This window comes from Rhinopithecus bieti, unplaced genomic scaffold (assembly GCF_001698545.2).
Source record: "Rhinopithecus bieti isolate Rb0 unplaced genomic scaffold, ASM169854v2 scaffold_973, whole genome shotgun sequence".
Taxonomy (NCBI): Eukaryota; Metazoa; Chordata; class Mammalia; order Primates; family Cercopithecidae; genus Rhinopithecus; species Rhinopithecus bieti.
Genome location: NW_016803205.1, coordinates 349,350 through 373,318, shown reverse-complemented (window position 1 = coordinate 373,318; position 23,969 = coordinate 349,350). Strand labels below are relative to the sequence as shown.

The 23,969-nt window shown below is 39.6% G+C and overlaps 1 protein-coding gene across 2 annotated transcripts in view; it reads right to left on the bottom strand.

Moving 5' to 3' along the window:
• The window catches only part of TNNI3K (TNNI3 interacting kinase), a 344,598-nt gene that overhangs the window by 684 nt on the left and 319,945 nt on the right, over positions 1 to 23,969 (bottom strand). For both annotated transcript variants that reach the window (XM_017868932.1, XM_017868921.1), the window contains one exon: positions 3,416 to 3,495. In XM_017868932.1, coding sequence (XP_017724421.1) covers positions 3,416 to 3,495 — 80 coding nt within the window. The remainder of the gene's footprint in view (positions 1 to 3,415; positions 3,496 to 23,969) is intronic.

Genomic DNA, 23,969 nt, shown 5'->3' with positions numbered 1-23,969 from the left:
ATGAAAACAGAGAGCTGAGACCAGGCAAATATGAATGATGAATGTCTAATTTGGACCCAAGCTGGCCAGGTGGCATTTTGGGTTTGGAGTAAAGAAGGGTACAGCTCAGGCAGATGGCATGTCAGGCTGGCTAAAAGCACAGGCTTTCACGTCAGGCAAATCTGGGTTTAAGCACGGATTCCGCTACTTGCTGGCTCTGTGACTTTTGTCAACTTAAACTTTCTATGCCTCAGTTATTCATCTGTAAATGGGAGAAATAATAGCACTTATTCATAAGGTCGGCAATGCACCTAAGATAATTAGCACTGTCTGATACCCAGTGAATGCTAAACAAACAATGGCTATAAAAAGGAAGGTGGAGAGAGTAGTAAAGAAAAAGGAAAGAGGCCAGGTGCAGTGGCTCATGCCTGAAATCGAGCACTTTGGGAGGCCCAGGCAAGCGAATCATGAGGTCAGGAGATTGAGGCCATCCTGGTCAATATGGTGAAACCCCATCCCTACTAAAATACCAAAAATAGCCGGCTGTGGTGGCACATGCCAGTAGTCTCAGCTACTCAGGAGGCTGAGGCAGGAGAGTCACTTGAACCTGGGAAGCAGAGGTTGCAGTGAGCCGAGATTGCACCACTACACTCCAGCCTGGTGACAGAGCAAGACTGTCTCAAAAAAAAAAAAAAAAAAAGAAAAGAAAAAAAGAAAGGGAAAGGAAAGAGCCTTTCTTTCTCAAACCAGATGGCTTTGTTTGTTTTCTTCTCCCTGGTAGCCCAAATTTTAAAGGTACATAAAATTCTCAGGTCTAAATACCAGTGGCATTTGATGCCCTTTGAAGTAATAGCCTTGGATGTGTCTAGAGAATGAATCTAGTGGCTCAGGATCAGGCCACTGTCCAAGAGAACCACAGGGCTATGTATAGGGAAGCAGTTTTCTTTCCACTCTGAAGCAAGAAAGCCATTTATTGCTTCTGTGAAAGTGCGTAATTTGTCAATAGCTATTGCTGCTTTTGCTTCCCTTTGATAGCCGAGTTTTCATAACCAACCCAGTCATCTACATTTTCATTAAGACACCTAGCAATATGCAGTTGGATAGACATATTTATTTTCATAAGAAAGGTCTCTGTCAAAATATCTTAGGTAGCACATAAACTCTCTTGAGAGAAAATGCCACTGATAGCGATACTCCTGTCAACTGGTATCTCCCACTCACCTCTTTTGGAACTGGCTCTGGTCAGATGTGAGGAAGGTTATGATGGGGGAGGATGAGATGATGGGCAGTGGGATATGTATCAGCGAATCTAAATTCTGTGTAGACTAAAACAAAATTTACCTGCTACAGCAAAATATTTTCTATATCCAGGCTAAAAATGAGACTTCATTTCAGGCACAGATAGATCCTTTCATAAACTTGTAATACTTTTATGACCATAATCAGCTTTCTAATACACGACGTGCAATTTTACTGGCCTGTGATATTCCAGTGCCTCTTGCCCCATAGGACTCCAGTGGAAATTTGATTGTGGACATATATCCCACAAGGGTGGATGGGCTCTCCCCTCAGGAATGAGCAGCAAAATCAGTAAAGCATTGAGGCTAGCATTTATTATTGATGCCATTATTGCCAGAATGTAAGAATAGATGTGTTGGATTGTGGACCCAGTCGGTTTAAGAGGAACTCAACTGAAATTTGACCATAGGCTTTAGGAACTGAACCAAGTCTGCATGTTTTGTTACTTTAAGGTAAAAGAACTCAAGTATAGAGTAAAGAGCTATGTGTTTCATTTTATCTCCATTTTCGAGCTCTGCTCTTTGGCGGCAAAGCAGAGGGAGAAGCAGCCCATAAAATTGCTGTTATATTGCAATCAGTTTAGGAAATAGAATAAAGGGCAACTAAAGGGTTCTTTCCTGTATGATGTGATGCTCCTAATGGGAGATATCAAATGTATCTTCTTTGTTTATAGGTACTCTCACTGCATCCAAACACCCTCATGTTTTCTTCCATCCCTGAGACAGATATGCATAGGAAAACCCAAATTTTGCATTATTACACCACATTTTTCGTACTTCTCCATCTTGGGGGAATTCTTCTTTAAGAAACAAATTAAGTTAAAGAAATGCTTCATCTTGAAACCTCACCACAAAAGGAAAGACTTCTGGTCAAAGCACATGTTTCAAAGGATGCCCTATATTTTGTGGTTGTGAAGTTATATCTGTAAAGGTTTGAAGAAACAATATTATATCTATTAAAAAATGTGAGGATGTGACACTTGGAGTGCATTTTCCCCTCAAAAGGATCTGTCACTGGACTGGCCAATTATGTTGTAAAGCTGATGATAAAAAGCACTCATCTGCATTCTAGACAGGTATTGGGAGTCAGAAGCACAAAGTTTCCCTTTTTTTAATGCGCCCAAGTAGTTTGTCTGCATCCATTCAGAACATATATTTTTCTTTGTTTCTTAAAAGGTTTCTAATGCCTTAGGTAATGAGTCTCTGCAGATGAGGTGAATTGGTGAGGATCCCAAAGCCGAAGGTCTCCTAGGTCTCTTGCCCCCTACCCAGGCTCACATCATCCAATTTATTCTTTCCCAAACCCAGCTCTTATAATAAATCTGATCTCTTTAACTGACAGACACTTTTTCAGTTCTTCATATAGTCAAAGGAAGTAGCAGTGGATAAATGGGCCCATTGTGCTAAAATTCCAATTAAACATAGTGCCTCTCAGGCTTAAAGGTTGGTAAAAGGACATCCCAGTCCTAACACACTGATATGGCAGCTGATGATAAAGGCAATTGTCCATCCTCTGGCTTCCAGAGACCTGAAAAAAACTTTGCTAATTATTTCCAAGAGCTTTATTAATTCTTTCTGAAGAAGCCCTGTGTAAACTGGATCCTATCAACTGTCCTCACTGCCTCTCCAGCTGTTTGAAGGAATGGCTGGATTTGCATTTTACCCTTGAGTGCTTGGCTAAAGGGGAAGAGCTCTCCCAACATATTATGTCATTGTGAAAATTCATCTCTTGTTTTTGCTCTCCCTGCCTACATGCACTTAATGTCGGCTTAGAAGCAACGGACTTAATAAAATGTTGACAAAGTATTTGGAATATCATGAGAGGAAGGAGTTTGTTTGTTTGTTTTTTAAAGAGTTGTACGTTTTTCTATGTACACAAACACAAACAGGCACTCACAAATAATCACACATATACTTACACACTCATGCACACTCACACATGCTCACACACATATTATTAACCTTAAAGGTAAATGAGTTATAAAAGACATGTAAAATCAAATTTTATACTCTTACATTTTTAACGCATCAGTCATTTTGGATATTACAATGTGCAATGTTTTCTTCCTTTTTGTCAAATGGATATCACCTTCCTATGGGTAGTTTTCTTAACAAACCTAATGAATCTGTCTACTTACCATATTTGTCAATGGGTGAGTATTGAAGACTTCTTTTCATCTCCTCCAAAGACAGACCTTGAGAGGAATCTTGTCCAGCACTGGAAAATTAATAAAACACATAGTTTCACAGTGTGGTGATCTGATAATAACATTTTTATAAACACAGAATTTTTCCACTCAATATAGATCCCAGAGAAGTGGCAAAGTGATACAAAGCAGCTTTTATCTTAAAAGTGACTAGTTGGGGAAGAGTTCAGAATTATTTGGTTTAAGTCACATCTAAGTGTGAAACCTGACTCTTATGCATGGGTTACAATTTCTAGCAGTAAAACCTCAGGTATGCCATCCTTTCTGAGCCTCAGTTTATTTATCTGTAAAATAGGAAAAGAACATAAATAATTTCCAGTTTGTGCTTGTAATCCTTACTAAAAAGGACTAAAACAAGAACATTATTATCTTAGTAATAATATAAATAAAACACATCCCAAGAAGCATTATTATTATATTGTTATTTTATGATAATGATAAGATATAGTGATAATATTCATTGCATGATTCTTTTGTGTTTATATATATTACTTTACATATAATATCATTTCCTTATTTTATAGATAACAAAACTGACACTGGAACAATTAAGTAACTTGTCACACATGTTGGCTAATAGCTCATCCAGGATTCAAATCCAAGTCTTTTGGATTCTAAAGATGATGTATTATTTATCTACTATCAAATATGAATCTCTTCCTGATTCCTACCTTCCTGACCCTTCTCCTTTCTCAAACTCCTCCTGCTCTTTTGCCGATTTGGTAAATGGGGTCACTTCCTTTCCAGTTCATCTGACTCAAAACCTGAATTTATCAAAACTCTCATCCTAAAATCTACATCCATCAGTTAATTATATATCTATTATCTCTCTTGAATTCATTCATCGTTTGTCTTTCTTAAAGCAACTACCCTAGTTCCCCCTAGAACTTCACCATGACTGTAGAAGAACTCTTAATTCTCCCAGCCCTCAAGCCAGTTCTTTCCACTTCAGTTACTAGTATTACATCATTCAGTTACCTTGAGCCAAAATTTTTGGAGTCATCCTTGGTAATAGCTTCTTTCTCTCACATTTCTCACTCAATTCAAGTTTTTTTAGCTCAGCCTCCAAAACATAATCCTAATCTATCCATCTCTCTGCAGCCTCAAGGCCTAGACTAATCTTTTTCTTCTTTGGCCTTTCCAGTTTGCCACCTAATTGATCTTCCTGCTTTCACTTCTGTCTGTATGTTGTCCATTCTTCATATATTATCCAGGGTGATCTTTTCAAAATATAAAACAGATTACGTCATTCATCTACTTAAAACTTTTCAATGGCTTCCCAGTTCATTTAGAATAAAACACAAATGTTCTACCTACAAGGTCTTGGTCCTGCCTATTTCTCAAACTTCAACCCATTCCCCTCTCCATCATCTTTTGCTAAATGTTTCTTTTTGGCATTCTTTCTGCCTCTTGAACCCTCCAAGCTCTTACCCAATTCAGAGCTTCTGCATTTGTTAACTCTTCTTGTAATGCTCTTCTTAATAAACTCAAATCCCCTTTTGCTGAACACTTGCCCTGCCTTTATCTGTCACTGCCTCCTCTGCCATTTAGGCCTCAGTTCAGGCCTGGGACAGTCACAGATCCTGACCACCACTCTGAGTGAATACTCCTCTGCCCATGGCCACTCTCTATCACATCACATCACTTTATTTCCTTCTTCCAGAACTATAGAAAATTATCTTGTTTATTTATCTGTTTACTTATATACCCTCCATATTCTTTCCACACAATGAGGGTGGGGACTTGTCTCTCTTGTTCCCTGCTATATCCTCAACACTCAGAACAGTTTCTGGTACATAAGAGAAGCTTAACAAAGAGTTTTTGGAGCATTTAATAGAATTAATAGATCCTTAAATGACATTCTCTCCCCAGTCATTCAGTACTCCCCCTAAAGGGTCCTATTATGATAAAAACCTTACCACAGCATTACCCTGCAATTCCCCAAGCCGATATACCAAGTTCTCTATAGCCCTACTTGTGTCTCTGTGTCTTGTATTCTACAATTCCTCAACACATTTTTTGCCCAAGTTCAAGCCAGACTAATAAACTGAATTTTTCAAACATTCCTCAGTTTTCTCTTCTCTATGACTGTGGCTGAGCTGCTCTCAACTGCTTGAATATGCTTATTTATCCCTGACAGGAAGCAGTATAGTACTATGGTTAAGAATGAGCATTGTAGTGCCAGACTCCTTGAATTTGAATCCTGACACCATCATTCACTATCTTGGCAAGTTATTTAACTATTCTATGCCTCAGTGATGCAACTATAAAATGGGAATTATAGCAAGACTTAGCTTATAAAGTTAATCATGAGACTTAAAAGAGTTAATAAGTTTAAAGCACTTTGAACATTGCTGAAATTTAGTAAGCACTCAATAAATGTTACCTACTTTTATTATTCTTCAAGGTCCAACTCAAAGTTGGCATCTTCCTTGAGGCCCTCTTGAAAATTCCAAGTCAGAATTAACCTCTTCCTCTTCCATATCCCTCTAGAACCTGATAATTCTACACAGTACCCATCAAAGTCTGCCTTAGTGTAGAATTATCTGTATGTGTATGCTAGTGAACCTTGTTAGACAGATAGTTCCTGGAGGTCAGAGATTATGTCTGACATCTTTAGATTCCCCACAGGGGTTAGCCAATACTTTGCAAATACTTAAAATAAAAGTATGTTAAATTAAATAAAATTAAATTATTACAAAATGTTCATTTAGAGACATCAGATTTTCCTGAAAGCTAACATCAGTTCACACTGATTAATTCTTTCTACCTGCCTTAAAAATGGCTGCGTCTTTGGCCTCACTTCCTTAAGCTATAGAGTAGACATGCTGTTTTTTAGAAGAAAGCAATGCTTAAAAAAAAGACAAAGTATTGACTTAAATGGGACATGATGTGTTCTCAATCAACATTAAACATGGTAATAGAATATCACTCAAGACATTTTTCAAAATATAATTTCCCTTATTAATAAGACCTAACTTCTTTAAAACTCTATCTCCTTTTAAGAAATGTGCTATACATAGTAGTCTTGGCAACACAAGATAATAGGAAATCAATATTTTATTACCAAAATGGCTATCTGGTTTCCTCTAAATAAAAGCTCATTTCCAAGCTGCTCTGTTTGTTCAGTTGCTAAATGCAATCCATGTCAGGGGACTTAACCTTTTTGCCCAAGAGATAGATACCACATAGTCTGGCTCCAGATGCTGTTCTAGGATGACAGACAGATGGAAGCTACCCATGCCCAGGTCAAACAAAACAGAAGAAACCAGACCCTGATCAATGGAACTAGCTGTTTCAACCCATGTGCATCCAGACTTCAGCAAGTGTTTCACAGATGCTCGGGTTTAGAAGATACAACAGGACCTCTATTTGCTGAAGTTGTGGTCAGTGAAAATAAGGAACTTACAGTGATGCAGCTGCCTCAGGAATTCAACAAAAGTAAATGCGAACTAATGACAGGTAAGGAAAGCACTCAATTTTGCAAGTATTTCAACATTGCTGGTCAACTAGGTAGTCTTCCTTATGCTAAAAAGATGATCTATATCACAGATGGCCATATATATGAATTACTAGTTACTATATGGGTAATTTTGTGGATGTAAAATAAAACTTTATTTTATAAAAAGGGAGTAACAGTCTTTAGGTTAGTTTTTGCATACTACCATGTTATATTAGTATATATTATTTTAGTGCTAATTCAAATTAGCTCCATGATGTATACATAAATATAAACATTATCATCAGTCACTGTTTTTATAAAGGTACATTAGGATATGAATAATTTATTAAAATGAAGAATAGAACCAAATTTTTAAAAAAATATTTTTACTAATTAATTCATGCTTTAGGTGTATAGATGTCCTAGTGAACATCTGCCAATTAGACCAGTTCATACTCAAATCCACAATATGTAATATGTAAACTGCATTTTGGAGCATGCATGCCGTTTAGGCCATGGCTTGTCAGAACCAACTAGCCTGTTTGCAAATGGTCACATTGTCTGTGAATGAATTAATGCACCCTGGGTAAAGACAGGAACCAGGGTATTTAAAACTAATGGCAGAAGAGCGAAGAAGAATAGGAAAGGTGCTAGAAAATAATATATGCAAATATAGCCTCAACTCCCCAAAGCAGGAGTAAGACAGAGCCTACAAACTAGGCTAGTGAGTTAATGTACATTACAGGCAAAGCTTCAGAAAGGAATGATTTAAACAGAAGTTTTCCGCACTCTTAGAAAAATACTGATTCCTAGGAGCTACCATGGATACATTAAGAAAAGAAAATCATTCTAGATTTACTTTATTATTTTTTGGTGAAGATAAATATAAAGGGGAAATCAATAGGCTAGAACATACAACTGGATTCTAGCAGAGTGTTGGACAGAATTACTCCTGACTGCTTTGTAAGTAAGAAGGGGAGATCGGTGCCAGATGACAAGTGATTAGATTGAATTGTGACTGACTGAATATCCACAATTGACACAGTCTTCAAATGGTGAAGACATTTCATATAGATGACATTCCCACAGAGTTAAGTTGAGCCTTAGACATGACAACAATTAAAACAAAACATAGCATTTCCTAAGATTAGAACTGTCCAAAAATAGATCGAATTGTTCTAGTAGGGGATTCTGTTCCATCTCTGGAAGTCTATAAGCTAAGGACTGAAGCACCTCTTGGCTGTAGAGGGAGCTAGCACCTATCTGCAGATGGATCCAGGTGCTATAGAGGGATCCAGGCACCTACCTGCAGGTCACAAGATGTGATGAGTGACGTTCCAGATTCGTCCATTTCTTACATTCTGTGATTCTTTTTTTGTTTGTTTGATTTGAGACGGAGTCTCTCTGGGTCATCCAGGCTGGATTGCAGTGGTGCAATCTCGGCTCACTGCAATCTCCGCCTCCCACACTCAAACAATTCTTGTGCATCAGCACAAAAGTAGTTGGGATTACAGGAATGTGCCACCATGCCCGGCTAATTTTTTGTATTTTTAGTAGAGATGGGGTTTCATCATGTTGATCAGGCTGGTGTTGAACTCCTGTTGATCCACCCACCTCGACCTCTGAAAGTGCTGGGATTACAGGTGTGAGCCACAGCGCCTGGTCACATTCTGTAATTCTTTAGAAGGCATTCATGAATCACGTAGACTTTGAGAAGCTAGCTTTGGCATGTTGGAAAGGCAGAGTGAGATTACACAGTCCCCATTTAGGCAGGAGACTTTTATCTTCCTTATTTGACTTGTCCAACATTTGGCCAGAGCTGAATGCCTGATTTGTACATACATGCCACAGTACATCTGGCTATACATTACCACTGCTACTCAGCATGCTGTTAGTAGCTTTTGTCTAAATACATTTCATTTGAAATGGTAACTGAAACATGCTATATGCCTGAAGGAACCATTGCATTTAGTGCTCCATTTCAAAGGAGGAACTACATTGGCATTTAAAATGAAGCAAAGGAAACTGTAGAGAAACCGCTTTCACATAAACCCATCGTTAAGGATTTGAATGACAGGTTGTGTAAGGCCGGCACTAGGAAATCCAGAGTTGCTTAACAAGAATTCTTATATAAAAGAAATTTGTAGAATATTCATGTTGCAATGCTTACAGGATAGAGGAGATACTCCTAAAACTCTATGCAATTTAATCCAAAGAGATATATTGTTAAGCAAGTCCCAAGAAGAAATACAAAAAATAATGTCTGAAGAGACTGGGGAATTCTGGTGCCATCTCTTTAGTGTGGTGGGACCAGGCAGTGTCACAATGAATCCAAATGGCCCTATTTAGAGCCTTGAAAATAGACAGTGTTGTGGCTTCCAAACTACAGCCTGCCAAATGTTTTTGGTATTGGAGCAATGAATCATGGTTTTGGCTGTGGGATTTCATGAATTCTCAGAATATTTGCTAGTGCCACAATTGCTTCTGACTGAATTGCATTCCAAAGAAGACTTCAGATGGATATGCAGTCCAAAAGGAATCATTTTTTAAAATCACATTCTTCTGAGTGTGGCTTTTGCAAACTTGGGAACTTTGATTTGATGAATTATAACAGACGTATACTATTTTACACGGCTTGAAAGTAAGAGTGAAATTAAAACAATTAAATAAAAATAAAGAGACCCAGAACATTAAGTTCTACTATGATATAATAATAATAATTTCTTATACTTGCAGAAGGCTTTATAGCTTGCATACACTTTTCTATCGACTAGCTTGTAACATTTTTACAAAACCCCTGTGGGGTGTCTGGGAAGGAATTAATTTCACCTGCGTTTTGGGGATGCAAAGTCAGGCTCAGAAAGCTTGAATGACTTGCAGAAACTCACAATGCTAGCCAGAGGCAAAAACCTAACTTGAACAGAAGTTTTTCAGACTTTCATTCCATACTCTTTCTACTAAAACACACTCCATTTAATAATAACACACGTCAAACTATTGTTCAGTTACCATTTGGGGAGCTCATTGAATTACAGAGCTGATAATAAGTTACAGGGTTTTGGATTATGTGCATATAAAGATGAACACTAAATTCTTCTTAGAGAAACATCCCTTATAATCATAGCAAAATCAGAATCAGCTTTCTCATGTTTGCTTGATCTTTAAAAAATGATACTTTCCTTTATCCAACAATTGCTTGCTGTTACCTTGCTATGATGTGAAAACATGAGATACACATGCACTAAACTTTCTAAATGAGAGATTTATTATTCCTCTCAACCCTCTGATCTTTCATAAAATTTTCTAAGCTGCATGCATGGATTCATCTTCCTAAACACAGCCTGGGCTATGTTGAAGAGAAAACCATTAAGTTATTAGTGTGATTAAAGACTTCAGGCAAAATTTTCTTCCATTCAAATTGGTCCAATTAGTTTTTATGCAGCTAATAATGCCCTCAGGCTACCTGTACCCTGGAAGATTTAGCCATTTGGATTTTTAATAAGGCAACACCATTTAAGGCCTCACAAGTTTGCAAACATGTTTTGTGGTTTATTGCCGTGTGTCATAACGATGTTACCTATGTGATAATATTAGCAATGCCATATGCACACTTCTCCCCTTCTTCATGAGGAATATCTCCAAGTTAGAAGTTATCTCTTATACTCAAAAGGAAACACATACAATAATACCTGAATGGAATTTCAGTTCTTTGCCCCAATCTAAGGAACTAATACAAAGAAAAGGTGGAGAAACAGCTTGCTGAGATGCCTAATAAAGGTGTTTACACAAGGATAATAAATGTCTTGCCATAGAAAAGGCTACTAGAGTCATCTGGCTCATCCTTTTGGCATTTAGCTGAAAACAAATAGATCTATTTAAAATAGGTCTGTCAGACGAGGTAAATGCCTTTCTACGCTTTGCAGTGTCTTTCTACGCAGCCCACCTTTCCTCTGGCCTAAAGAGTAAGATGATATTTCTATTAGAGACAGGAATTTATTTGGCCTAACTTTGAAATGATCCAGTCAGACTCTTATGAATGACCATTTGCTAATTTATCAGTTAAGTTCAACATGTTTATTTATTCATGATTTCATCCTGGCTGTTTTCAAAGCATTATTTTGTTTTTGTCAATATTTCCTACTTGACAATGTCCTAAATTGAAACAAATTTATTGCTCCCATTACAGTGAATGGGCAAGGGCCAAAGCATTTAATGGGGCCAGAGGTCAGTGCTAAATATCTCTTTCAGGAATATCAAACCCATCAGTTTTCTTTCAATGGCAAATGTCCCCAGGCTATAAAAGAACTGAAAGACTTGGCAACCAGGTCATGGTTCTGCTTGAGCCATTAGGCAAATATCCAAGGTCTCAGCTTCCCCATTTTAAAGGAAAAAGCAATTAGGCAAAGAATTATGAATAAGGAAAAACGCAGTGAGAACTTAAAGTGTGTATTAATTCCTAGATGGCTCATAAATTATTAATAGGCTCAACGGTAACCTAACAACACTACCACCTCTCAATTTACCTACTAATTTAAGCAGATATAAATGAGTCAGCGGTACAAACCATTAGGAGGCACGCTTTGCATGCCTTGACTGCTAAAACTGAGGAACATCCTCTATAGCAAAATCTTTCATAGCCCTCCTCTTCTATACTATCATCCAGAAACAAAAAAAAAAAGTTTTGAGTTCTTGGGTTCTTGGTAGCATGACAGTCATAAGGCCTACTCCTTACTTCCTCATTTTCCCACCTACCATCTTACCAGGAAGGAAACTGAGGTCTTGAGAATTGAAGTAACCTATCCCAGTTCATATAGTAAGGCTGTAGTTAAATCGAGAACATAACCTGGAATTCTGATCTTCTAGTTTTATTTGATGATTTTATTTTATTTTAAGGAGAGTAGGAAAACAAAATTGTTTCATACCTGCTAAGTGCCAGGGACTCTACTCCATGCTTTACAAAACTTACAAAATTTGCCCCACCTAACAACCCATTTTACACATGAGGAAACCAAGGCTCAGAGAGTCTATGTCTTATCCAAGATAACTCAGTTGTAATTCAAACCTAGGGCAGGCAGTTCTTAAATCTTTTCCAACTTAAACCTGTTGGCTCTAGAAGTGATTCTCAAAGTGATGTCTATATCCTTATCTCTCTCCCTTTTCCATGACTTTTATCAAGCACAATGCCAGGAGCTGAGCTGTGCTCTATGTTGGGAATGCAGACATGAGTGTGATGGACATAGACCCTACCCTCTGGGGTAAATAGAAATGTAGACACATAATGGCTGGGCACAGTGGTTCATGCTTATAATCCCAGCAGTTTGGGAGGCCAAGGCAGTAGGATCTCTTAAGGCCAGGAGGCAGAGGTTGCAGGGAGCTGTGATCATGCCACTGTTCTCCAGCCTGGGTGACAGAGTGAGACCCTACCTCAAAACAAGAAAAAAACCCCATAGATATGTACAGGTAAACTTCAACACAGGAGAAGAAGGGACATGCTCTAAGAACATTCTCCTTATGCAGAGAAAATGAAGAACAAACCTGGTTCACAAGGGGTGGGGTCCTCCAGGGATAGAGCAAGGTAGGGGCATGTGCAAAGACTTTGGAATCAAATGTCTGAAGTGAATATATGAACTTTCTTAAAAAAACTTTTCATTTAAAAACTATCTTAAACATAAAGAAAAGTTGCCACAATTATACAGTGTTTATTTTTCTGAACCACTCGAGAGTAAGTTGCCAATCTAATGCCCATCATCTCCCAAATACTTTAGTGTATTTCTACAATAAAGACATTCTCCTACATAGCCACAATACAATCATTTGATTCTTCCATCTACCCTCAGATGCCATTCAAGTTTTGCCAATTATCTCAATAATGCTTTTTACAGCAAAAGAATCTAATTCAGAATCACATGCAGCATTGAGTTGTCATGTTTCTTTATTTTCTTTCTGTCTGGAATGGTCTCTCAGTCTCTACTTGAATTTCATAACCATGACATTTTTGAGGATGACAAACCAGTAATTTTGCAGAATGTCCTTCAGTTTGGTTTTATCAGGGGTCTCCTAATGATTAGATTGAAATTATGCATCTTCGGAGGGAATTCGCAGAAGCGATGTTGTTTCTTTTGTTGTGACCCATCACATTTCGATTTGTCTCATTATTGTGTTGTTAATTTTGATTACTTGATTGAGTGATGTCTGATAGGCTTCCACACTATAAAATTACTCTTTTTCTCTTTGTAAGTAATAAGTATTTTGTGAGGAAGTACTTTGAGACTATATAAATAATCTGCATCTCAGACAAATTTTGTTTACTTCTATCATTTATTTATATCTATATGAACTTACAGTTATAATTTTATTGATGTCCTGTCATTATCTATTTTGATACTCAAATTAACTCATAGTTGACCACCTGGGGTGCCTTTGATATAGCCCTTTGCTATATCACCATCTTTCTTTGTATCTCTCTACTTTCTGGTGCAAGATGTTTCAGGCTTATTTTCTTGTTTTGTACATTCCTTGTCTGAGCCTTAAAGCCTGTCATTTCTTCAAGTGCCTTGTTTCCTTTTGGTAAATAATAGTATTTGGAAATGAGGATCAAGGTACCAGGTGTGTTCCTGCGGATGAAGTGCCGCTCCTCCCAGACCCTCTCAGTTAGCAAGCACAGCTAGAGCATATGTATGAGAATACATAGGTGTGTAAACACATTTAGACTTCACTCTGTCAAAGCATAAGTTTCCAGCAACATCTCCAATTCCAAACTAACAAGCCGAGTGGATTCTAGTTTTCATTCTCTCCATATTTACAACACCATTCTCTGACAGTGAGAAACCTAACTCCCATTATCCTAAATATATTTACTTATTTGATCATTGTCCCTGAATGTACAAATCTCCCATTGCTGTTGCACCCTTTCCCCACTCCAACACACACACAGATATCCTCCTTTACCCACAAGGACTCCAATATCCCACACCCATGTGGAAGGCTTCCTCACCCTCATGCGTTCTGACACCCACACGCCTATTCCCCACCTGCCTGCCCCAAGTGGGTCCGCTCCTCACTTACCTGGGGATCCAGCACTCAGCACTGTACTATGTCCCTATGCCATGTCTTCCTTACCCTGCTCAGGCTCCAGCCCCTTGCTTGCACTGGACTGCCTGCCCACACATACACCTTCTTCACTACCCTTATGCTCCAACTTCCTTCCCCCAGGCACTTTCCTGTGCCCATGTCCTTCTTAGCCTGCATGGAAGCACAGTGGCACTACTCTGTAGGACGTCCTGCTTACCATGCTTGGACTCTGGCCTTACTTGAGCCACTGTTCTCTCCACGCTTCTCATAGATACCCTTCTTCCTGGGCTTGGATTCTGATCTCCTATGCCAGGGTGCTTTCCCATGTAGCTACCTTCTTTACCATACTTAAGCACTACCACCTTGGCTGGGCAGCCCCAACCTCCTGTGGAAACCCTTTCCTTCTCCCACTTTTGATCTGACACCCTATGCCAGGCAGTGCCACCCATCACTCCCATCCACCACATAGACATTCTCCACACCTTACTTGGATTCTGACATTCTGACATTCTGCTCCATATCCATTGGGGAAGTCCACCTTACTCAGCCCTGTCTAATGATTTTGGACTAAATCATTCATGAAGGGAAGGGAAGGGAAGGGAAGGGAAGGGAAGGGGAAAACAGTAACAATGGTGAAAGTTTTAAAATGCTAATCAGATCATGTCACCTCCCTGATTATAATCCCTCAATGGCTGCCCAACACATGTCGATCAACAACCTAACACCCTGTCTGATAAAGCCCTCATGACCTGGACTCTATCTAGTTCTGGAACTTCATCTTGTGCCACTCTGCCCTGTCTCCCCTCCCTATCCACCATGGTGGCCTTCTGGTTCTCCTTTTTGCTCATGCCTTGGAAACCCCACATTTGCTTTTCAGCTCTGCTGAATGCATTTCTCAGAGTCTTCTTATGGCAGACTTGTTTTTGTCATTTACCACCTCATCTAACCTTGTGTTTCCTATTTTCTCCTTGCCTTGTTTCTCAGTAAATATGGATTAGACAAATGATTGAATGAATGAATGATGTTTCCACTTCTGCAATTTTATTCATGTTTATCTTTGTCTGTTTACTCTGATTCTTTTTAACAAAGTTTGTGGTCATTGGTGAACCTCCTTTCATTTCTTTAGCCACTGCTCAAGGATGAGCCTTATGAGTCTCTGTGTGCCTGGCACTTCCCACAGCACCTGGCATGGACTAGTAAAAGTATTTATAGTGACCTGAAGGTAGTCTTTGTATTTTTCTACAGGGAGATGGATTTCCAATGTATACAGTTTTGGGGCTATGTGACTTGAACAAATATAGATTTTTATGCTTTTAGAGCAGGCAGGGATCAGCAAACTTTTTCCTGTAAAGGACCAGACAGTAAATATTTTAGGCTTTGTGGACCATATGGTCTCTTGCAACTACTCAACTCTGCTGTTTCAGTGCAAACACAGACATAGTTAATATGTAAACAAATGAGTGTGGCTGTATTCCAATAAAACTTCACGAAGCAAGAAGGGAGTTGAATTTACCCATGAGTTGTAGTTTACCAATCTCTTTTTTAGAATGTCAGATAAGTCCTATATGTGTTGCTCTCCTAAGCTGCCTTCTACCTTTGGGCCAAACAATGATATCTCAGTGAATGTAAGATCTCCATTCTTCTTAGATTTTCATAGCTTCTCCTAGGAGAGGAATGTTAAAGACTAAAATGTATGAGTTAATGGAAAACAGAAAAAATACCCAATTTATATTGATTTAGTGTTTACCATATATTAGACATGTAGAAATTGCATTCTCACGTCATCTTCATTACAACCTAATGAAGAAGATGATATTCTTATTTTCATCCTATAACTGAGAAATTTGAGACTTGAAGAGCTCAACCAACGTGGCCAAGGTCACAGGTTATAAGTCGTAGAACTTGAATTTGAACTCAGGTCCATCTGAACCCAAGCTTTTAACCACTACTTTATACTCATGGCCACTGGGTAGTTACATAAATAAAAATCACAAAACCAATTTTATTGATGGAAGATAAAAGCAGCAAGTAGATTGGAGCCTACAGAGCAATACATATTCTTTTCCCCTTTTGGATTGAGGAAAGTTCAAAGGCCATCTTTGTTGATTTTAGATCTCTGGGCTCCTTTGTGTGAATTCAGATCCCTGCAAGAAATTCCATGTTCCTTTGTTCTTTATGACAAGCCAGTCTGAATGGGGAGGTTTTAAAACTCCCTAAACTCTTTGAACATGCAGAACATTGATCTTCACAAACCATTTGAAATACCCTAAGGAGGTTGCAAAATTACAAGCAATGTTTTTTTTGTTTTGTTTTGTTTTGTTTTAAGTGAATGTATACCAAACCTCTGGGACCCTTTGCCTCATCACACAACACCAAAGCTTTCCTCTCCTCCTCTGTGTATTCTTTGCTGTCAGACCCTGAATAAAAATGATATTATATAGTGGGGGTGCCTTGTTCTCATTGAAAACCTCTTCTCTTGCCGGTAATGTGGGGGCTCTTACCCCACTCTGGTGTGAAGTGCTGTGATGGCTCTTTGAATCCTGGGGCAATCCAGGGTTTGACATTTCCTGCTGGGCCAGCTGCTGCTCTTGGCTTTTGTATTGACAGGAACACGACTGTGGATGCTGCACGAAGTTCTCTGTGGCCTTCTGCACAGCCAGGCCTCCATGATCATATTTATATTGGTATTTATTAAGCTTTAATATGTGGCACACCAGAAGCACATTCCTTCAGAATAGGAGTCATGCTTTGTTACTTATCTCGTAGCCCTGGCATTTGGGCACAGAGTTTACTTGTAACACTTATTTTAAAAATAAATTTGGTTGAACTGAGCCCCTGGTCATTTCTTCAGCCTCATCTCTCAGACTCAGTGTTCTATGCAGGTTGGCCAAGTGGTCAGGCACTCGGGGTGTGAAGCTGACTGAGCCAGTTGTCAGTCTGGGCACCTCTACTTCCTAGCCGCTGGCCTTGAGCAGATGATTTCACCTTCCTGTGCCTCACATTCTTTTTTTGTTCCATAAGGACAATAACAATACTTATCACATATGTAGTTATTTGTGAGAATTATATGAGATGGTATACACGCAAAGTGCTTAGAAGAATCCCTAACACACAGGAGGTGCTCAGTATTAGCTATCTTATTATTGTTGTTATTATTCTCATTCTCATGCATGCCTGCAGCATTCTTTCCTTCCCCTCTTCCACTGGATAATGCTACTGATCTTTCAGGCCTCAGCTTCCCCAACACTTGGTTAGGTGCCCTCTTTAGCATGTTTTTTATCACACTAAAGAATCTCATCTTTCATTCTTTGTCTCTTTCCCCAGTATCCAGCTCATAGCCGATGCTAAGTAAAATACTTACTATATAATTGAATGCATAGAAAGTAGGTATAAAAGAGCAAATTAATTGGCTACCTCTCGTTCCAGGCCCAAAGTACCTCAGCCGGAGCAATCCTTTTAGAAACAACCCTAATGATGTTACCTCTCTGCCCAAACCCCTGCAGTGGCACGCATCTCAATCATAGTAAATCTCCAAGTCTTGCCAGTGGCCAGTCCCCTTTCATGATGTGGCCCCCTTAGTTCCTTGTTTTTTTCTGTTTCTTTTTTTCCTTTTTCTCTTTTCCTTTCTTTTTTTTTTTGAGACAGAGTCTCGCTCTGTCACCAGGCTGGAGTGCAGTGGTGCGATCTTGGCTCACTGCAGCATCCACCTCCTGGGTTCCAGCGATTCTCCTGCCTCAGCCTCCTGAGTAGCTGGTATGACAGATGCCCACCACCATGCCCAGCTAATTTATGTATTTGTAGTAGAAATGGGGGTTTCACCATGTTGACTAGGATGGTCTCGATCTCCTGACCTCGTGATCCGCCTGCCTTGGCCTCCCAAAGTGCTGGGATTATAGGCGTGAGCCACCACACCTGGCCGTGGCCCCCTTACTTCCCTACTTCATCTCCTACTACACTTACCCATGATGATTTTCCTTCATCTGGCCTGCTGGCTATATTCTCTAAATCTGCAGACATAATCCCACCTAAGAAAATTTGCACTTGCTGTTCCCGGAACTTGCAAAGCTGTTCCCCAGGGACTTGTGGTTCTCTTGTTCACTTAATTCACGTCTTTGCTCAAATGCTATCTTCTGGGTGAGGCTTTCCTTCACCATTCTGTTTGAAATTGCAAACTACATTGCTTTCTTCACTCCCTATCCTCCATACCTACTGTAATACTATATAATTTACTTTTTAAAAAGTTGCCTGTCACTCTCCTCTCACATTAGAATAAAACCTCCATGAGGGAAGAGATTATTTTGTGTGTTTTATTTGCTGCTGTATCTTCAGAGCCTAAAAATAAAAGCTTTGGATATTTGCTAAATGAATGAATACATTAGATTAAAGTATGCCCACTGCCCTTAGAACCAAGAAAAATGACAAATCTTTTATGAGCATCATTCCAGAAGAGATTTATGTGACTTTTTCCTAATGCATTTTCCTGTACAATTTTTTAATAGGGAGAAGCTATGTGGAGTTTCCATAGCGAGTCACCAGTTGGCCCTACATACCCCAGCTGTGACCACAGCCAGTGAAACTCCACAGCAGCCCTGGATTCCACACAGTGTCGGGTGCAGAATACTTGCACTTTGCTATCTAATAGGCCAAGCCCCCTCTATTTCTGGCAGGCCCACAGAGCTATTCACTTTGCATGTTTCCATAACCATCTGAATGGGGCAGAGATCAGGCTGTTAAAATTCCCAACGCACTCTTCAGAATGCCTCTAAATACTTCTGATGGTAATTGCCACACAGTTACTCTGTGTTTTGAAGACTTTTCACATAAAAGAATTCACTGGAGCTTTTGTGGACACTGCCACCAAAACTACTGGATTGTGTTTGCGGCTGGCCACAGTTAGGCTCTTGACAAATACCAATGCTTTGCAAAAACAATTTTTGGTGAAAGCAACAACTCCACATTCACTCACGCCTTTGGAATTGTGGCTTGATAGAATTTCCTTGTTCTCCATATGGGCACAGGGAGTTGAACATCCCACACTGGGGCCTGTCAGAGGTTGGGGAGAAAAGGGAGGGATAAAATTAGGAGAAATGCCTAATGTAGATGACGGATTAATGGGTACAACAGACCACCATGGCACATGTATACCTATGTAACAAACCTGCACGTTCTGCACATGTATCCCAGAACTTAAGTATAATAAAAAAAAAAAAAAAGAGAGAGAGAGAGAGAGCAAACCACATGCCACAGGGCACTGATTCCTCAAGACCAAAGAAAACCTCAAAAGTTGTATTAGCAATTACCAACAACTATGTATTGATCACTTACTGTATGCCAGACCAGACACTGCCAACTGTCAGGGCCTGGTATACAGTAGGAGCTCAACCTCTGCAAAGCTAGACTCACAAAGAGGGCAGAGCTGAAGTCTAAATTTTCACTGAAATTACTATAAGCAGCTAATGGTCAGGCAGAGTCTATAACTTTGAGGCCCTCCCCCTTTTTTTTTAAGTCAGTCTCTTTCTCTCTTTCTCTTTCTCTTTCTTGTTCTTGCTTTGGACATTTCAAAAGAAAGAAAAAAAAGAAAGAAAGAAGAAGAAAGAAAGAAAGAAGAAAAAGGAGAAGGAGGGAAGGAGGAAGGAGAAGGAAGGGAAGGAGGGAAGGGAAGAAAGAAGAAGACTTACACAACAGCCAACTATATTTGATCACCACAAAGAAAGGGGAAAAAAAGAATTGCTTGTTCCTCCTAGATACGTGTATAGAAAAACACAAATATCATGCTCAAAATTTGATGATACATGTGTTTACAAATCCATATGAAGTATCAAGTGAGTTAATGTCTATAGATGTGCTTTCTGAAATAATAGGTGTTAGAAAATTTATTTCACATACAATTCCTTATTTAATCTTCCCAGCTCCTTTGTGGTATCGGTATTATTATATATTTTTTTCTTGAAGAAACTGAAGGGCAAATTGGTCAGGTAACTTGCCTCAGGTCACCTGGCCAGTAAGAGGGAAGAGAAGAATCAGACAGAACCCACACTGAGGCGCATTGTTTTTCTGTTCCACAACGTGGCTGTGTTACAGAAACCTTGTGATCTGCTGTAGTGAATGCTTGGGGTGTCCCCCCTCATTAGTAATTTGGATTCTTCAATTTCCAGTGGACAGTCGGGCTTGGAGTTAGAAGTGTAGGCTTCTGATCATGAACCTACTGAAGCTTTGGATCATGCAGCGCTGGATTGTAAGTGTTCACAGTTTAATCTCGAATTCCTTCTACAGGCAAAGTTTCCACTAAAGCCAGGGGCTAAGGTAGAAAGACTACAGATTTTCAACCTAACAAATACACCAGTTTTAATCCAGATTTGAATCAAATGATCAATATTCCAATCAGAAAATGAATCATGTTATTCTGGGATTGCTTCCTGGGGTATTTCTCTCTCTCGCTCTCTCTCTCTCTCTCTCTCTCTCTCTCTCTCTCTCTCTCTCTCTCACACACACACACACACACACACACACACACACTTCAGGGACCGGAAAAACAGCTACTTACATTTTGGGAATATGCGGTAAAAGACAGATTCTCTCTTTTCATGCTACTTTTAAATGTATAATACCCTCAGGAGTAGGTCTTCTATACCGTGTGGGGAGAATTAGTCATGCAAATCCTACTACAAATATTCCCCAAGCACCATTCTGGAAGTGTACACCTTGGTCTACCTTTTAATATGAGACACCAAGCTGAAAGGAAATCCTGTCTAGGGAACGGGTAATCTGAGCTGCTGCAGGTTCCCATAGGAACACTAGGAACTCACTGCCTTTATTTATGCGCATTTGCAGCAGCTGTCTCCTTTGGATTCTGGCTCTTAGCAAGTACAAGCAGCAGCTCTAAGAGCAGATCTGTCCTAAATGTCTCTCCTTGAAGCCCTTGAGTCCATAGCCTTCTATTTGTGTCTGGCCCCGATTCATCAAGGGCCTGAATGCTTCACCTGCTATATTAAGTTTCCAATAGCACCTGAACCAGATTTTTTTTTTTTAAAAGAACAATCCCTGGCCAGCGAATCAGCATGAGAGCATTGGAAAAGTGATAAGGCAGATAGTAATTACTACCTGTCATCTATTATTGGAGGGATGTTGATATATCTCCCTCATCTGAATTGTTTTGACTCTACCTGGATCTCAGTTACCTGTTTAGAAGATTAACAACAGTTGGATGCAGCCCCAGAATCACTCTGGGCTTTTGAGTAGTTATAATTCATAGCAGAAATGGCATTATGAATAGACCAGCACAGGCTTTAAAGAAATTCTGACTTATTCTCAGGGATCAAAACACTTAACATTTCAGTAGAAATAGCAAGAAACATTCACTCACACATTTATTCATTCATGTATTCATTTATTAGACCCTGTGCCCCTCTTATCATAAATTTATCACGCTTTGCTGCAATGGCTTGTTCATCAACTCTGTGAGAATAGGGACTGGGGCTGTCTTGCTGACACTGTGACCTCCGTGCTAGGAATATAGTGTGTCTTTACCAATCGTTTGCTTAATAAAGGAAGGCAGAAAGGTAATGAAAAAGGCTTTATGGAAATAGCAGCATTTAATTTTGACTGCATATATATATATGTGTGTGTATATATATATATATATATATATATATATATATATATAGAGACATTATCTAAAAATATTCTGAAGTTGAAGCTGTTGCCCAAAGGAGAAGATATATATGCGTATATATATATACACACAACACACATACATACACACACATACATAAAGCATTTACATGTATGTGTGTGTGAGAGAGAGATAAGGTAAGGATTTATTGTACTAGAATACATATTTCATAAAATAGTTAACATTTATTGAACAGTAACTATGTGCCAGGCATTGTTTTAAGTGACTTACATAGATTATTTCATTTAATCCTCACAATAACCATGAAGTAAGTATCATTATTATGCCTGTTTTATAGATTAGGAAGCAAAGGCAACTGCAAAGAAGTGAATGAGCTTGGGTAAGATCTCACAGAGAAAACGGCAGTGCCACAATGTGAACCCAGCCAGTCCTACTGGGAGCACAGGCTCCTTATCACTACAATACACAACCTCCAAATATATCCTAAGTTCAGCTCTACAAACTTCTATGGTGATGGAGCGAGGACATTATCTAAAAATATTCTGAAGTTGAAGCTGTTGCCCAAAGGAGAAACAGCTGTAAGAACACTCTGTCCAGTCAGGGCATCCAGAGCATCCAGAGCAGAGAAGGTGGATCTGTGCTCCCAGAGATAGGCCCCCCACACTGCCACAGGGACCCTGCAGACTATTCAATCTTCCCTTCACCTCTGCTCCCATGTCACCACTATTCACAACTGTGCAAATTAAAGCTCCAAGCAATCTTCCCCAAGATGAGTCAGCTCCACATATAACTACCAGGTCTAAATTTCATAAGGGGCCTCTTAGCCCTGTTACACCCACCCCAGCTGCTTAAACATGTTGCAACTCAAAGGGGACTGTTTTCTTTATCACCACCACATAGACCAAGTCCCAAATACCATATAGTATGCCCCAGGTCTCCCTTTCTTCTTCCTTCTCATTTGTTCTCAGTGTCTTAAAAATGGAGGCAGACCATACAGTTATCATTTAAAGAAGGATTGATTTTTCCCATTTTTTTGAAGTTGGGAGACAAAATTTTGGTGTTTTCCAAAATTTTGGAAAGGGAGGAAGGAAAAGGTGAAAAGAGACAAGCAAGGACTGAGGGAAAAAGAGCCAGAGGCAGAAGAGATAACAGGGAAATAAACGGATGGATGGGCCTCAGAAATGAGAAGGTCGATTTCTCCATCCAAGGTAAAGAGAGGTGAATCCACGGAGTCACAGAGAGACTGGAGGTGCTGAGGAAGAAAGGTGGTGGAACTCATGAGAGGTAGTCTCAAATTCTTCATAAAAGTCAGAGGCGAGGTCACTTCGATTCTGTACGTGTATTTAAATACCATATCCTAAAATTTCACACTCAAGATCCCAGTTCAGTCAATTTTTTTGAAAAATTGAATTATCATTTATAATCAAGGTATATGAAGATGCGGATGCATAAGAATGACACTATGGTCTTTGTGGACTCAGGGGGAAAGGGTGGGAAGGGGGTAAGAGATAAAAGACTACAAATTGGGTTCGGCGTATACTGCTCGGGTGATGGGTGCTCCAAAATCTCACAAATCACTGTGAAAGAACTTACTCATGTAACCAAATGCCACCTGTTTCCCAAAAACCTATGGAAATCAAAAATTAAATATACAAATGAGATTGGGCAAGATCACACAGAGAAAATGGCAGTGCCCAAAGGAGAAATAGCTGTAAAAACACTCTGTCCAGTCAGAGCATCCAGAGCACAGAAGGTGGATCTGTGCTCCCAGAGATAGGATCCCCACACTGCCACAGGGACCCTGCGGACTATTCAATCTTCCCTTCACCTCTGCTGCCGTGTGTGTGTGTGTGTGTGTGTGTATGTGTGTGTGTGTGTGTGTGTGTGTGTGTGTGTGTATTCTAGGCATAGATAACGAACTTTTCGCAACAGAATGACACATATTATAAACTTAAAGCTTTGGCTTAACTATAACATATCTTCGTTACAGTTACTTGTCCTTACATTAGAAAAATTTCATGTATAAAATTTAATTTTCTGGGGCCGGGAGCGGTGGCTCAAGCCTGTAATCCCAGCACTTTGGGAGGCCGAGACGTGTGGATCACGAGGTCACGAGGTCAGGAGATCGAGACCATCCTGGCTAACACGGTGAAACCCCGTCTCTACTAAAAAATACAAAAAAACTAGCCGGGCGAGGTGGCGGGCGCCTGTAGTCCCAGCCACGCCGGAGGCTGAGGCAGAATAGCGTGAACCTGGGAGGCGGAGCTTGCAGTGAGCTGAGATCCGGCCACTGCACTCCAGCCTGGGCGACAGAGCAAGACTCCGTCTCAAAATAAAAA